Below are 15,815 nucleotides of genomic sequence, written 5' to 3'. Positions count from 1 at the left end.
ATACCCTAGAGGTGGCAGTCAAGCTAACACGTGTGAAAATGCCTCTGGCAGTTTTTAAAAAGTGCAATCAATAAAACGGAGTTCTGTCAAGAATAAGGGACTTAACAGCCAGAGACAGACACTGTGCAGGCATCGCAAATAGATGGAATCACAGCAAAATGTGCTCGCTGTCCTTGCCTGCCTACAACACTGGGAGATGCGTTTGCCAGTAGGTTGTGCGTCACAGGAGCACCAGGCTCGGGGATGCGGTCTCCGGCAACCTGCATGCCCTCTGAACAGAGGGTTTTCTGTGCTGTGAAACGCGTAGAACTTACGCTTTGCCGTGCGTGACTGCTCCTGCAGTTGATACTGTGTGAAACCTGGGAGGGTGTGGTCTTTGGGTGTTCTCAGGGGCCGATGGTAATTTTTGGGTTGGGGACCCAGCTTGGCGTGGGGAGTCTTTCCTGGGCCTCTGCTCTTTAACTAGAGAAACATTCATCTGTATCTCTATGTCCTGCCAAAGACCAACAGTCTTACTTTATCTTACTGTACTCCACAAAGGTTCTAAATGTGAAGAGTTTACTTGGATTGCGGTAGATGGTTGCTTGTTCATATATTTAAATAAAATGGTCTATGAACTAAAAACAAAAAAGAAAAGAAAGAAAAGAAAGGGGAGTGTCCAGTTTGGCCCCACCTGCCTGACTAGAGGAAGGCCTTGACTGATGGGCTGTCTTGTCCCTGTGCTGCCCCCAGCACTAAGGTGAGCCCAGTGGGGCAAGGCTGGGGGCATGGATGGCAGTTGGCTGGGTGCTTAGGGGAGCAGTGCACAAGCTAGCCCTGGTTTCTCCTTTCCCTAGGGGCACAGTCAATTCCCAAACTCAGGGTAGATGGTGGAGAGACTAAGAGAATGAATGAACATTCATTCACTTTAGCAACAACTGCCAGGCACTACATGTGGGAACACATGAGTGGGAGATGCATCGCTCCTGTGGTCAGAGGAGTCCCTGGTCCAGTGAGAGAGAGAGAGACACCGACACAAGATCACACGAACAAATACGTACTTACAGGCTGTGCTAAGTGCCAGGCAGGAAGATGTGATAGGGATGGGGAGACCTGCCCTACTCTTGGTGGCCTGGTTAAAGTTTCTGGAAGAAGTGAATTTCCAGGTGGGGCCTGATGGATGGGCGGGCATCAGCAGCCAGAGACCAGGGCAAGGAGGGTTTCAGGCAGAAACAGCCGCATGCCCAGAGGCCAGGCCTGGGAAAGGGCCGGGCACTTTTAAAGAATGGCGAGGAGGTCTGTGTGGCAGGCGTGCAGAGAGCTGGCTCAGGAGGGGAGGGACAGGCAGAGGCCACGGCACGCAGGGCCTCTGAGGGCCTCCAGGGCTGCTGAGGAGCTGGTCTTTCCCCATGAGCAATGGGGACCCGCTGCAGGGTAGGAGCAGCTGACTGGAAAGGGCTGAAGGAGAACTACAAGAGCTGCTGTGTATGTGTGTGTGTGTGTGTTGGGAGCGGGGGCAGGGAGAGAGAGAGAATGTCCTGGAAGGCTTTCAGGTTTTGCAGTCAGCTGGGAAGTCGTTCCGTGTGGAAAGACTCCCACACTCTACATGGAAGGAGGCAAGAGGACCTGGAAAGATGACCAGCAGACTTTCGCTGCCTTCCTACATCAGAGTCCCTTACGGGGCCACCAACGGCCAGTCAGGTAGTTTCTTGCTCCAAGGCCTCATTCAACGTAGCTTCAGGGTCAATAATGACACAGCGACTTCCTTCTGCTGGGCCCTCTTGTCAAACCCTTTTCTTTATGTGTAAATTCTATCTCACCAGTCTCAGCCCTTTCCCCACCTCTTCTGGGAAGCCTTCCCTGATTTCCACTGTTGCATGAATGCCTCCCATCCTTGCTTACCCACAGTTCTCTGGACCTCCTTTGTAGCTCTTACTTGAAGTCATGATGCTTGTAAGGGACCATGACCCTGCTTGACTCACGTGTCTTCCCCACAAGCTTGGTCCCTGCCTACTGAGTCTGCAGACCTGCTGGGGAGGGCTCACCTGAGAGGGTGTCTGGGGGTGTGAGCTTGTCAGCTGCATCATAGTATTCCTCATCCGAGCTGCCGTCCTCACAGGCAGGGGCCAGGGCTTCCAGCGTGGAGCAGGGCTGGGTCTCCATCCAGCCTAGCTGGCCCTGCCGGGAAGCTGCGCTGTCTGAGCTGTCACTCAGGTAACTGGCTGGGGAGACACTGGAGCACAGGCTGTAGTAGTCGGCCTGGCTGCCCTCATACAGCCTGGGGTCCAGCCTGACGGCGCTCAGCTCTGGTCCCCAGCTGAATGTCCCAGGAGCGGCACTCTCAGAAAGCTCCGGCTTCTGGGACTGAGGGTTGGCTCGTTGGGCCAGGTCCAGGAGACAGAGGAAGCCACTGGTTTCAGTCCTGCCCCTTTCCTCCTGGCTGTCAACATCCACGCTCTCTGGGAAGCCGGGCGAGCCAAAGTGGAAGAAGCCGGACCTGCTGGAGGAGCAGGCGTCCAAGTCATCCTCCTCCAGGGCGTCCATGGACTCGCTGGAGCCGCTGGTCCTGCAGCCCCGGCTCTCAGTGTTGGCTGAGTCCGACGCCTCGGACTCAGCACTGTCCGTCATGCTGCTGGCCCCGCAGGTGCTCGGGCATCTCCTGGCCGTGTTAGGTGTGTGGCCGTCCCCCGGAGGCTGCTCCTCTTGTACGAGTGGTCTGCAGGGGCCCAGCCTTGGCAGGCATCGGTCAGAGAGGGGCTCCAGCATGCAGTCCACTTCGGAGGACTCCTCCGAGTCACTGCACGCCCTGGACTCGTAGCCTGCAACACAGGGCACACTGAGGGTTACCAATTGGCCTCTGGCGACTGGCAGATGCCTAGGTGTCCTCCTGCTGCCGTTCTGCTGGCCTTCTAGTTTTGCAGATTAGAACACTGAGGCACAGGAGGGTGACTGGCCCAGATCATGCTATAGTGGCTGGCACAGGGGACACCAGACCGCAAGCTCTCCCCCAGCACCAGGCCTCCTCCCTCACATCGGTCTGAACCACCTCACGGAGACAGGACCACTCCATCCCAACTTCCAAGGAGAACGACCTGTTCCCAGAAACACGGTGGGTATTTATTTAACTGGATTTCACTTTGCTCTGGGCAGTATCAACCTGGTTTCCTAAACCCTCACCAAATCTCAGCCCTGTCCTGTCTGGGATCAAAACCAGATAGGGAATCCTTTCAAAATACAAAACAGTTCCTTGACCCTACCTCTGATGTACTGAGTCAAATATCTAGGCAGTGGGGCCTGATGATTGTATTTTAGCACCTTTAAGGGAGATCTGCAGGCTGGCACCATTCTGAGGCCTGGCCCTGGGACCCACTGGTTCTCATGGTGCTCCGGAAGGATCCATGGAGAGAGGGTGGGGAGCACTGAGCCCGGTCTCCAGTCTCTCCTCCGCCATAAGCCTGCAGGGTGATCTTCCTAAAAACTTCTTTCTGACCCACATCACACTCTGCTTAAACCCTCTGCTGGCCTCCCCTGCCTACAGGGGAGAATCTACACTCTCCCACAAGAGCTAAGGCCTCCCAAGACGGCCCTGACCCCTCCTTCACAGCCTGGTTGCTCCAGCCTTTCTGTGCTCCAGCCACTGTAGAGAGCGTCTCTCTGCCCTTGCCCTTGCCCTTTGTGTCAATAATCCTCCACGTTGTCCCCTCTGCTTCCCATGATCTCCCCTTCCCTCTCTGTCTGGCCTCCTCCAGCATGTTCTTCAAGATCTGTTTCAAATGTCTCCCCCTCTGAGCATCCCCCCTGACCACTGCCACTTGCCCCGGAAGGAGTGGCCCCTCCCACCATCAGGCCTCCAGGGCAGCGCGGCGGCTCCCCCTCTGCCCGCCTCCCTGACGGGGCTCAGAGGTGTCACCCCTTGCTCATCAATCGTGTTAAAGACAAACTTAACAAATGAGCAACACCCATCACTGCCTGATCATTTTCCTTTACCTTACTATCGTCTAAGCTCTCAAGATTACTTATGCCTGTTTTGTCCACATGGAGGAAATACCACATCATGATATGTAATGAGCATCTCTCCCCTTCTCCGCACTCGGCGATAGCATGTTGGTAGCTTGAAATTAGCCACGGTTGGAGCGTTTGTACCATGAAGATAGACCATTGCTTCTAATCAGAGTTATGTCTTTTTATTTATTTAATTTTGTCCCTCCCCCCGCCACCCTTGGCAGAGATAGTTGTTAAAGATTTATCAGAAAACCACAGGGGAAATGCTGCATCAGCAGCGCGGAAGCGAAAGCCTGACAGAAACAGGGAGCTGGCCTGGAAAACCGTTCACCTCGTCTGGCCCCCGCTGCTCCAGCCCTTGTGTGACAGGATTTCCAGTCCCTTCTACATATTTAGAGGTGCCCTCTTCTTCTAAATAAGTTAAGGTTGAGAATGTCTGTTATAATTCAAGAGAATGCAAAAGAGTACATAGGCATGGAGTGAGAAACTAGGTCATCCGTACTTTTTAAAAAAAATGATTTGAGAGAGACAGAGGAAGGGTGGGGAAGAGAGTGAAACATTAATTTCTTTCTACTTATTTGTGCATCCATTGGTTGCTTCTCCTGTGTGCCCTGACCAGGGACCAAACCCACAACCTTGGCGTATGGGGACAACACTTTAACCAACAGAGTTACCTGGCCAGGGCTGGTCACCAGCACTGAACAAAACTGAGATCTCATTTTGCTGGCAAATAAAGACAAAATACAATGCAGCTTAGAGATGATTTTGGGAAATTCTATAGGGAATCAGAGACGTTCTCTGGTTTTAGGGACTCTCAGGTACTGAGAAAGCTTCTCTATTTAGGATCTTGGAAAGATAAACTGTCTACCAGGAACTGAGTGGAGGAACAGCTCCCTTCGGCTTCACCGAAGTCTCGGCTCCACGCGGTCCACCACCTCCCTCAGCTGCCCCCACCCACAAGGCGGTGAAATGGCCCGTCCCAGCTGTGCCAACCTCAGTGCCTCACCTTCTTCAGCAGATACACGGTGCCCCTGTTGCTTGTTCCCGGGCCAGAGCAAGACGGAGTTAACCGGGTCCACGAACAGCCTGTAGTACCCAGCGATCAGGCAGGCGAGGTCTTTTGCACTGTTGGATTCCAGCAGCAAAGTCAGAACCTTTGAAGGTAAAGAGAGCTTAAGAGCTTATGCGGTGGTACAGGACCACCTGAAGCCTGATGCCGGGCCATGTGTGGTGCCAGGTAAGCCCAGCCGTGGTCCCAGGCAGGCCTCGTGTCCTGTATTCTCACCTGTATGGCTCGAAATGAGCATGTGCACGTGCACACACACACACACAGAGTGGGTCCCTCCTGCCAAAAGTCCACACTGTCTCCTGCCTCTCCATCCCTCACCCCTACCCTAGCCCCCATCCCCACCACATGCCCCATGCTCATTCCTACAAAGGGGCCCCTTCAAGACATGGCCTAGAAAGAGAGCGAGAGCAAATGGAGAAGGAGGGAGAGGGTGATGAGAATAAAGCACCCTCCTTGCGCGTGTTGGTATCAAAGCAAAGGAAGACGGAAGAGATGCAGGACCCTCCAGAGAGGCTGCGGGAGGTACACTACATCATTTGCCCATTTTAATTGCTGCCACTCAGAACTCTTGGACAGCCTTTCTGGTCCCAGGCCAACTAAGTTTCCGAACCCATCAGGAAAGGACAGGGGCAGGCTCAGTTTGTACAATAAAACCTCTTAAGACCTGCCCAGGAAAATGTACCCTGACGACCACTTCCCCTTTGATGGGACAGAATGGACAATTCATCTTCTTAGGAGGCAAATGTGGGGCGTTAGACTTCGTTAACATCCAAACTCATAAATAAACTACCCCAAAATCATTTAGCCCCGAATTCCCGAAGCTGGGTTTCGGATCTCCTCCCGCTGTGTTACCTTGACATCCTGGAGATACACCTTGACCATGCTCACTTTCTCAGACTCTTCCGTCAGCTCGACGCGGCTGATGCTGGCAAACTCTGCCAACGTGGACATGATGTTGAGTTTGCTGTTGATAATTTGGCTAATCCCGTACTTGGCTCCAACAAGAAGGCCAACGTAGGACTCTCTATCCTGTAGCTGCAGAGGGGAAGAGGAGGAGTCAGTCTCCCTTCACCAGTGAAAATGCATCGCGCGTGTAAGATGTGATACCTCTCTGCGTACTCCCCGACTCTTGTATCAGGTCACTGTCTCCGTTCCTTAGACTACCAAGCGAGGCCATAGCCTAACTGGCCCCATCTACAGCTAAAGTAAGCGTCAATTTATCTCCCTTAATCCCCTCCTAATAGAGAGCCAGACCGGGCTGGTACGCAACCTGTACTGTCACACCTGTGTGCCCCTTTCGCTTTTCTAGGAATCCTTTCCCTGCCATCAGCGCCTCCTGAAACCCTGACCCTTCTTTAAAAGCTTCCATCAAAACCTACTGCAAACATCTACTAAAAATACCTGCCTGATCCCTGTCTTCTCAAACCAGGATAGTCCTTCCTTCTGTGTTGTTTCCACACTTCTTCCTCTGTACTTCTCACGGAGCACTGAGCTGTGACTTCTTATTGTAATTATTTGTATCCCAGTCTCAGATTGCCTGCCAAGTTCCCTGATGACAGGCTGCATTTATCTACACTTGCAACGCCAGGGCCCAGCAAACACCCTGAGCCAGTTCCAGGTGGTTGGCTTCTTCCCTTATTCTACTCCTTTCCTTGGACAGGAAAGGGGAAGGGGGTCAGGAACAGCCAGGAGAGGGCAGGATGGGCCCTCGGGAACAGTGGGAAGCATTTCTTCTACCTTCAGGCCTTCCTTTCTGTGATCTAGTCTCTCTTCCACCGTTTGGTCATCTGTGCACACAAGAGGCCATCTACGTTTCCTTTCCCTAACTATCTGATTGCTCTCCCTTGCTCTCAAAACACCGATTCTCTTTTTCCATCTATGTTGTTAGGTCAGCAATCTGATGAAATTGACCCATCACTGTAAATGACTGAGAGACACACCAAATCCCCTGAAAGAAGATTTGTTAATATTTAAAAAATAATCTCTAATTGGTGAATTGTCAGGCTTTGTGCTGGAGAGCTCTGGGGCTGGCTGAGTGGAGGGGAGAGTTCCCTTAAGCCACCCCCCACCCCACAACTGACAGCTGGAAAGCACAGAGCTCTAGGCCGGGGCTCCAAGACGGAAGCCCGAGGAGGAATGAGTAACAGAGAAGAGGGTTCCTTTGCTTCTCTTTTCCCTTCTCAGACTCACCTCTCAGTTCTACCCTCCTTCTGAACAATCAGGGCCCCAGCCTGTCAGTCAGTCAAACATTCTTATCTTTCCTTCGTGATTGCCACGTTTTCTCTTCTTCCTATTCCCAAAGCTCCAGAGCAAAGAGCTTACAGCACCCTTCCCTCAGAATGCCTTTCCTCTATGCAGACATCTGGCTGAATCCAATCTTCTTGCCTTGCCTTAACCCCTCCCCCTTCCATTCTTGACCTGAAGCTGTCAGTCATACCTCTGTCTTCAAACTGCACAGCAACAGCCCTATGCACCTCTCATGGTTCTGCTTTGTCTGGCTGGCTACTTTGTTCAATCCTCTGAGGGCAGAAACCATGTCTCATTCAGCTCTGCCTCCCCCAGCACCTGCCAGAGGGCTGGCACAAAGCAAGGACGTCATAAACACTCCTCAGTGACATATTTAGTTCCCCAAACAAGTTCTAGTACATGACAGAGTTCTCAAGAATTTTAGGTAGAAGATTCATTTATCTTCAGAGGACTTCTAAGGTCCCTTATAAGAGTGGGATTCTACAGTTCCTTAATACGTACCATTAAAGTAGCATTAAAGATTTTCCCACCATACATCTTGAGTTCCCCAAGGATCTGTAGGTAATTTAAACGTAGCTGGGCAGCAGAAATAAGTTGCTTAAATAGGAAAAAAAAGAGACTGTTAAGTTAGAGTTATTCACTTGCCTGAACTCAAGGCAATGCTGAAGATGCAGCCCCTGAGGGTCCACAGCGACAGCGGGCAGGTGGGCCGGCAGGGGCCGCGGCTACATTACCTTCTGTCGGGGTTCCAGCAAGTTTTGGTTCCGCTTCATGTGGAAGCTGATGGCTTTCTTGATGTCTTTGCCTTTCATGTTTCGGAGTAAAGTGGGAGATATAAAGTTCTCTATTCCCCAGTCTTTCCTGCCATGAGACATTGGAGACAAGGAGGCCCCTTTTCACAGTGTACTTGGTGGCTCTCGTGAAGGGCACAATGACATTGGATCCCGTACTTCGTGTCCCCGGAATTCTGCAGCCGAGCCTCTTTCTCAGCAGAAGGTACATACATGTGTACATATGTGTGTGTATAAATCTACATTTTATAGATGTTACCCTATTAATTATATTTTATATATTATATATTTATATAAAATATATAAATTTATAAAGGTATTTGTGTATATTTCCTCTCCCCACCCCCAACACACACAAAAAACCCACGGCCATTCGGGAATTAAACCCCACCGATCTTTCTGGGAGCTCATCACTCCTGGTGCGGGGTGACAGTCTGTTAAGAAGAGCAGGACTCCTCCATCTCTCTTTACTGCAATGTACGCAACAGATCACAATCACACGTGTGTGACACACGCTTACGGGGCCAGGCTTCAGACGGTGCTGGTCTAACAGCCTCAGAGCCTCCAACAAACTTGTGAAAAATACAGTTTCTCAGGTCCCACTCTCTAGAGATTTGACCTAGTACCTCAGGGACAGGGCCCAGGAGCTGTTTTATTTTTATTTATTTCTCTTCTTTTTTTTTTTGTATTGTATTTTTCATTTTGATGCCCAGGCAGGGCACAGAGCTGAGGTTTGGTGGGGGGTTAGCCAACCTGGGTGACGCTGCCAAGAACAAAGTGAAATTTTAAGCTAAGAGTCAGGTGGTGTTGGAATCCCAGGACTTGAAGCTGCCTTAATAGGAATATAACGCAACGTTATTCATCTCCAAGGCATTCCTTATCAGAGCTCTTCACGGAAGTTACACGATTTCCCAAGACATTCTCCCAGGAAATGAGAAATTACAAAGGGATCCTATGTCATTCCTTTGGGGCTTGGCTTCCGCCCCAGAGGGAGCAGCCAGATTTTGACATCTGGGGAAGCCTGCTGGGTCCGAGAGGGTGGAGAGGAAAATGGGCAGAAAGACGATGGACCGATACCTAGGGAGGTGAATATCAGCTTTCTATGGACTCTGGCCGTTCTGGCCAGGGGCCAAATTATCAATGCAGCACAGCTGCTGTTGATGGGTCGCGGAAGTCCCCTGCCACTCACTCTATGTACTTCAAAGAGATCTTCTGTGGCTGGGCGCATGCGTAGATCCGCTCCTGGATGTGCAGGGCCGCAAGGCGGAGCGCAGCGCTGCATTTCATTTCCACCGCAAAGCGCTCCTGGAGCACGTCGCTGCAGCTCTAGAAGAGATCAGATCAGAGGAATTGGGAAACAACAGACGGACTGGTTCCTAGTTCTCTCGAGTGAAAGGCAGGAGGGGCAGGAGGACCAGGAGTTCAGCGTGGGACCTGGCTCCGCAGATTCTAGGCTGCGTGACCTTGGCTAAGTTACTAAGACTCTCTGAGCACCGCTGTTCTTCCCATTGCTAAATGAGAATAGTCAGGTCTACCATACATGGTATCGGTGAGGTTTAAATTAGGTGATGCCTATGAAAGCAGGTATGAGGGACACAGTATCACACAAATATAAAACAGTGCTGTTATGATTTGCTAAGACTTGGGACAAATCGATCCACCTAGTTCGAGTTAGCGCATCTGTACAATGTTGACGCCTCCCAATGATCCTTTTTCATCTGAATAAAAATGACATAAGAACGCTCATGTAAAGAGGTAGAGGAGGGACAGCGACAGGCTGCAGGGACCAAGGTAGCTGTTTTTGGCTCTGTCACTAAGTGGGCGACCCAGGCAAATCATGTGACCTTTCCAAGACTCAGTTTCATCATTTCTAAAGTAACGCTTTGAAGCACTAACGCCCCTTTTATCAATAAACACTGCAGTTCTAAAGATCTTAAATGGTATTAGGAAATGTATCATCTACATTGAGGACTAAGCCTACGTTTCATTAATATGTCACTAATCTCCCGACACAGCAACTCAGTAACAGAAAAGGAATCCTGAGGGGATGTTTGGGCCCCTTCTCCTTCAGATAAAGCTAACCCCTGCCAGGGAGCTGCTTCACCGCCCTGAGCTCATGTTCAAAATGAGGCAGTGTGTCATCTTCGAGAACAGCCACTGTTTTTTTAGGAAGCGCAGACCCAGTCACCTGCAGATAGAGGTATTCAAAGGCCACGGGGTCTTCTTTCAAGAGGTCCAGAGGGTCCTTGGGAACAAAACACACCCTGAAGAGGCAGCGGCAGTCATGTGACTCCTCCCTTTCCACCACCTGCGATGGGTAAGGGAGATACCATTAATCGTATCTACCTTTGCTCTTCCAGTTATTCCACAAAACAAAACAAAACAAAACAAAACAAACAAAATAAGTGAAAGATGGTCTCCGGAGATTTCCATTTGAATGCTTCCCAAGACAGCCAGACCTTGGCTCCTAATTTGACTTTCCCATGGGTATAAAATGTAAAAAGCTCAAAAGAGCAAAGTTTCCCACTGACTCCATCAAACCTGTTTCCCTTTCCAGAAGAAATTCCTGGAAAGAAATCTCCAGTGTCTTATACGCTCTCCTGGAAACAGTCTATGTGTGTATGTTATACATGCTTCTATACCCGAATATTCCTTTCTCTCCCTCAAATGACAGTATAGTATACATTATATACATTCTGTACCTTACTTTTTTTCACTTTGACTATCTTAGGAACTGAATTAGATTTTCTTTTTCAACACTAATAGAAGTGATTTTTTAAAAAAAGTTTGCAGGCAGCAGTGTTAGAAGGTGGTGACTAGGGTAAGCATCCACCTGCAATGAGAAATGCTCAGAGTGGCTTCCGTGAGGTCACACCTTGCTCGTGCTGTCGCCCTGCTTCAAAAGCCCCTTCTCCTTTTCCAAGTGTGGAAATCCCTCTCATCTTTGTAGCAGTGCGCTCTCCACAAGGTTTCGTTGAACTGACCCGTGTTTGGCTTTAAAAAGCTGGTACAACGGATCACTGATGGCCGAAAGGCTGAGTGGTACAGAGGGGCTGGCTGTGTTTGTTCTGTCCTGCCTTCCAGAACCAGCTCAGGGGGTGAGCCTCACAGAAACGGCTTAGACCCAGCAACAACTGCTTCCCTGACATCTCAAAGGCAGCAGGTTCAGGGGAAGACCATCAGAACCGGAAGCAAAGGATGGGGTTCTATTGGCTGTGTTACCTTGAGTAAGCCCCCTTACCTCTCTAAGCCTCTGTCTCCACATCTGCAAAATGGGGCCCTGCCTACCTCATATGGAAATCGGGCCTGATTCTAGTCCTATCATCTCCAAGCTGAGTGAGCTCTGTGCCTTCTTGGCACAAGAAACCTGCAGATGTGCTGAGCCCTGTGCCCCAAAGTCCTGGCTGAGGCACGCAGCTTGCCCAGCCCGGAGCTCCTCGCCTGGAGCAGGGGCCTGGTGTACCTGCTGGATGAGCTCCTCCTCGTGCAGCAGGTGCAGCCGCGAGACGTTGTACTGCTCTTCCAGGACCAGCGCAAAGTACTCTGTGCTTCGGATCGACAGCTTCTCCTTCACCGTGAGGATGATGTCCTGCCAGGCACAGAGAGGCAGGCGGGTGGGTCACCTGAGGAGCAGGCTGGCCCTCATGCTCCCTGACCTTCTCTCTGCTCCTCGGGGTGGCTGGGGGGAGAATCCTGTGCCCATTGGGTGCACTGCCAGCTTAGGCAGCCGAATGCTGACAGGCCACGCGTGGGACTTGTCACAGCCTCTCATGGTCCCATGCCCACTCCTCAGGGCTCCAGTGCTGCCCATACGGCTCTCCTTTCTTGCTTTACTCAGGAAACTGGAGCTACCCTCTGGGGGCTCTTGCATCCCGCCAAGGTCTCGAGATCCATCCTCTCTCTGGAGTCTGTGTCTTCAACTGCTCACCGGATAAAATCCCACCCCCCATGTGCTATGCAACTGTGAGAAATTAACTGGGTGTTTCTGGACCTCAGTTTCTTCTTGTGAAATAGAGGACAATGATGCCTGTCTGGAGCGCTGACAGGACAGAGTGACTGACACTGCACCACTAGAGTTGCTCTGCCAGCTCCCCAGGTCCCCTCCAGCGGCCCTTTGTCGTCACAAGGTCTTTGTGCTGCCTCAGGGGGTTCACAGCGTTCCCCGTGCCTGGCACTCTCTCCCCAGGACTCTTCACAAGGTGGTTTCTTTCTCTTCAGAGAGGCCTGCTCTGGGCCCTGTATCTAGATGTGATTGGTCCCCATCATTCCCGGGCCCAGGGTCCTGTTCATTTCCCTCATTGCTCTTTAATATTATTTTCCTCAACAGAAGCTATACTCTTCAGTGAGAGACAGTCTAGTAAAGTGAAGTGAATGGGTTTTACAACCTGACTACCACTGACTAGCTGTGAGTCCCGGCATAAACTGCCTACACTCCATGCCTCCGTGTTTCCATCTATAAAGTGGTAATAATAGTAACACCTACCTCACAGGGTTGTTGTGTACGTTCATTTCCCATATAAGGTGCTAGAACAGTACCTAGCAGATGGCAAAGCAAGGGGTCACTACAACTTAGCTGCTGAGATTTGTTTTCTTGCTTATTGCCTCTCACCCCACGAGATGGTAAAACTCCCCAAGAATGTGAGCCTAGCCTGCCCTGTGCCCGATCACATCCCCTAAGTTTGACCCCAGGGGTGCTCATAAACTTTCACTTGAGGAGTAATCATCCTCACAGACGCATCGCAGATGGCCTGCCAGAACCTCAGACTTAGTAAGTGTCAGACCATCGGGGGCTACCTGCTCCTCACCACTCCCAGTTCGGGGGGCCCTTCCACTCGTTCCATCACTGTCCGTGGTCACGGGTGGCTCAGCACTGAAGAGCCTCTCTGCTTTTGTAACTCGGCAACAGTCGTCAGTGCCGACCGTGAGCTGGCCATGACGGATGGCCTGTGTCTTGACCCTGTCCCCTCTCTCCATTCTCCCTCATTCATCTTGGCTTGAGCTCACACACTTCTCCTGGCTTTGTACAGTGGAGTCCTAAGGACCCCCTGCTACCCCTCGGCCCTCTGCCTTGCACCTAAAACAGGGGCTGGCAAACCATAGCCGGGAGGTCAAATCCAGCCCACCGCTTGTTTTGTAATTAAAGTCCTATGGGAACACAGCCATGCCCATCTGGTACAATGCAGAATCGAGGCAGTGTGACAGAGACCCTGTGGCCTGCAGAACCTACAATATTCACTGTCAGGCACATTACAGAAAAAGTTTGCTGAGCCCTGATATAGGGGAGCTTGTCTAAGCCTTGTCCTGGTCACATGCTCTCCCTTTTGCCCAAGAAGACCGAGTGGCTCCCTCTGGCTCACCAGCCCAAATCCATACTCCTTGGCTTCGTGTTCAAGGCTCTCAAGTACCAGGTGCCAGTCCATTTCCCCCACTTTATCTCCTGCACTCTGCTCACAAGCCCCATACACTCGCCAACTTCCCCATATTTGGGTCTCTGCTGGTGACATTGCCCATGCCCAGGATGCTGTCTTCACGCCCCTCTCCTGGCAAAAGCCCACCCATCTTTCCAAGCCTGCCTTGGAGGCCACCGCTCCCCAGGGGCCTCTCCTCGCCACCAGCTGGAGGCGCTCTCTTCCCTGAACAACACCGTCTTCGTGTCCCCCTGCCGTGGTCCTGAGCACACTGTACCTTTCCTGGGTTCACGGAGACTTATTGCCCCGTCTCATCTCTAACCCACAGCCCCGCCCTGCGCGGAGAGTCTGGCTCCCTGAGGGCGTGACCCTGGGCAGTGTTGTCTGTCTCTCCAGCACTTTGCTGACACACAAGAAGCATCAGCAAATGTTTGCTGGGTCACATGACATGTTCTTTTCCTTGATGTAGAGAAAGAAGGTTTTCTTTTTTTTTTTTTTTACATTAAAATTTGTTTGGTTTGTTCTCATTCAATATTATTTTGTATTAGTTTCCAGAGAAAGAGGGTTTTTCTAATGTAAGAACTTTGCTTCCCTTAGTAAGGGGGCAAGGAAGAGAAAAGTCATGGATGAACAGAGTGGTCCATTTTTTTTATAACCCATAGGGTTTGTTTGTATCCCCCTCTCTCTGCCGTAAAGAGCTAGCAGATTTGCTTTAAAATTTTCACTGCTGCAGGTAAGTGAGATTAACCAGTATTATTCCAACTCACTGCCAGCTCATTTTCCCCAACTCTCTCTATCCTCTCTGGCTTAATTCCCCTGTGGTGTGTGCTTTTATTATAAATTAAAGTTTTTTGGCCACCAAAGGGGGAACCTACTGTGAATAAATCATCCCTTCTATTCCAGTGCACTTGGGCTAAGGGTAACAGAAGCCAAAACCCTGTGTGATTCATCTACAAAACTTCCCTTTTATGCAGAGCGGCAGGGTGGCCAGCTCCAGCACAGGATTCAGACCAAATGTGAAGCCAGCTATGAGCTACCTGACCTTGACGAATGTTGGATCTCTTGGGCCTGTGTTCTCATCTGCAAAGTGAGGTTAACACTCATCACCTCACAGGGTCACTGGGGGCATTAAATGAGATAGTACACAAGGAGGTGCCAGAAGACTGGTAGTCAATAATTAGCATATCTGTTCCTCCCTCCCTTCCCTCCTCTGGTCCTGGGCTTCCCAGGTTCCCTGAAAGGCTTCCTCCGGCTGCTCCTGGGGGATGCTAAGGTTACAACGTGACGGGGCATCTGAAGCAGCTATGGAAATGGCAAAGGAAGGTGCCGGAGAGGGATGCTGGCTGTGTGCATTGTGTATGTGCGTGCAGGTATGTCTATACATGTGTCCGTATGTGTCTTAGCTACTGTCCATTACCTACAGCCACTCAGCCCACCTGAACCTGGTGCAGAAGAGCCAGGTTCAGTGTTTACTCTGACACTGTTTTCAGTCTTTGAGCAACTCCTGTTTTTGCTTCTTTCTGGAAGCCTCCCTCTAATACTATTTACTCCCTTCCTCAGAAACTGGAGGCCATCCCTTATTGTCCATGGATGGAATCCAAGCTCAGCTGCCTGTCATTCGAGGCCCCTCCCACTCCTCCCACAAGGAAATGGCCCGAGCTCCAGTCCTGCTGACGGTTTGCTACTTCCTGGGCAAGGCCTGTCTGACTGGCTCTCTGCTCTGCTCATGTGACTCCCTGAGACTGACGTGCACCCTCCAACCCCCAACAGCCCTGTTCCCACCTGCCCTTGTTGAATTCTTTGTTGCCCTTCAAAGCTCAGCTGACACCCAGCTTCTTTCTGAAGCCTTCTCCGATGTCCTTACGGGATAGAATAGAAGGCACTCTTACCCTTGCTCACAGAGCATGCCCTTGTCCCTCTCTTCACAGCCCTAATCCATGCTGCCCTGGACTATTGGGAGCTCCTGGAATGTCCATCTTCCCCCAGCTAGGCTGTAAGCCCCTGGAAGGCAGTGTCCACCCTTTACCCAGCTTTCTACCCCGCCCCCTGGCCAGAGCATCTGATCTGAGAAAGCTTAAGTGCAACTGATTTCATTTCTGAACAGAACAGGCAGAGGCCTGGGCCTGTCCTGACCCTCACCTGGGTTTTTAGCTGCTTTAATCTTTTGGGTAGCAGGTGTGGGGGAAGTCCTGGGGTGAAGGGTGAAAGCTTATGAATTGCAATGTGACCTTGGGCAAGTCACTTCACCTCTCTGAGCCTTGATTTCCTCCGCTGCAAGATAGTGATAAAGTCTTGCTGGGCGGCTGTGCAACTAAATAA

General features: G+C 51.1%; 1 protein-coding gene across 3 annotated transcripts in view; it reads right to left on the bottom strand.

Moving 5' to 3' along the window:
• The window catches only part of FRMPD1 (FERM and PDZ domain containing 1), a 121,287-nt gene that overhangs the window by 3,933 nt on the left and 101,539 nt on the right, over positions 1-15,815 (bottom strand). For all 3 annotated transcript variants that reach the window (XM_045840804.1, XM_045840805.1, XM_045840806.1), the window contains 8 exons: positions 11,552-11,677; positions 10,277-10,396; positions 9,278-9,414; positions 8,032-8,158; positions 7,799-7,894; positions 5,903-6,085; positions 4,988-5,135; positions 2,025-2,798 (listed from right to left, as the gene is read on the bottom strand). In XM_045840804.1, coding sequence (XP_045696760.1) covers positions 2,025-2,798; positions 4,988-5,135; positions 5,903-6,085; positions 7,799-7,894; positions 8,032-8,158; positions 9,278-9,414; positions 10,277-10,396; positions 11,552-11,677 — 1,711 coding nt within the window. The remainder of the gene's footprint in view (positions 1-2,024; positions 2,799-4,987; positions 5,136-5,902; positions 6,086-7,798; positions 7,895-8,031; positions 8,159-9,277; positions 9,415-10,276; positions 10,397-11,551; positions 11,678-15,815) is intronic.

Source organism: Phyllostomus hastatus, unplaced genomic scaffold (genome assembly GCF_019186645.2).
Source record: "Phyllostomus hastatus isolate PE091 unplaced genomic scaffold, TTU_PhHast_1.1 phas_contig_34, whole genome shotgun sequence".
NCBI classification, from domain to species: Eukaryota; Metazoa; Chordata; class Mammalia; order Chiroptera; family Phyllostomidae; genus Phyllostomus; species Phyllostomus hastatus.
The sequence above is the reverse complement of the archived record's forward strand: the minus strand, read 5'-3'. Positions and strand labels throughout refer to the sequence as shown.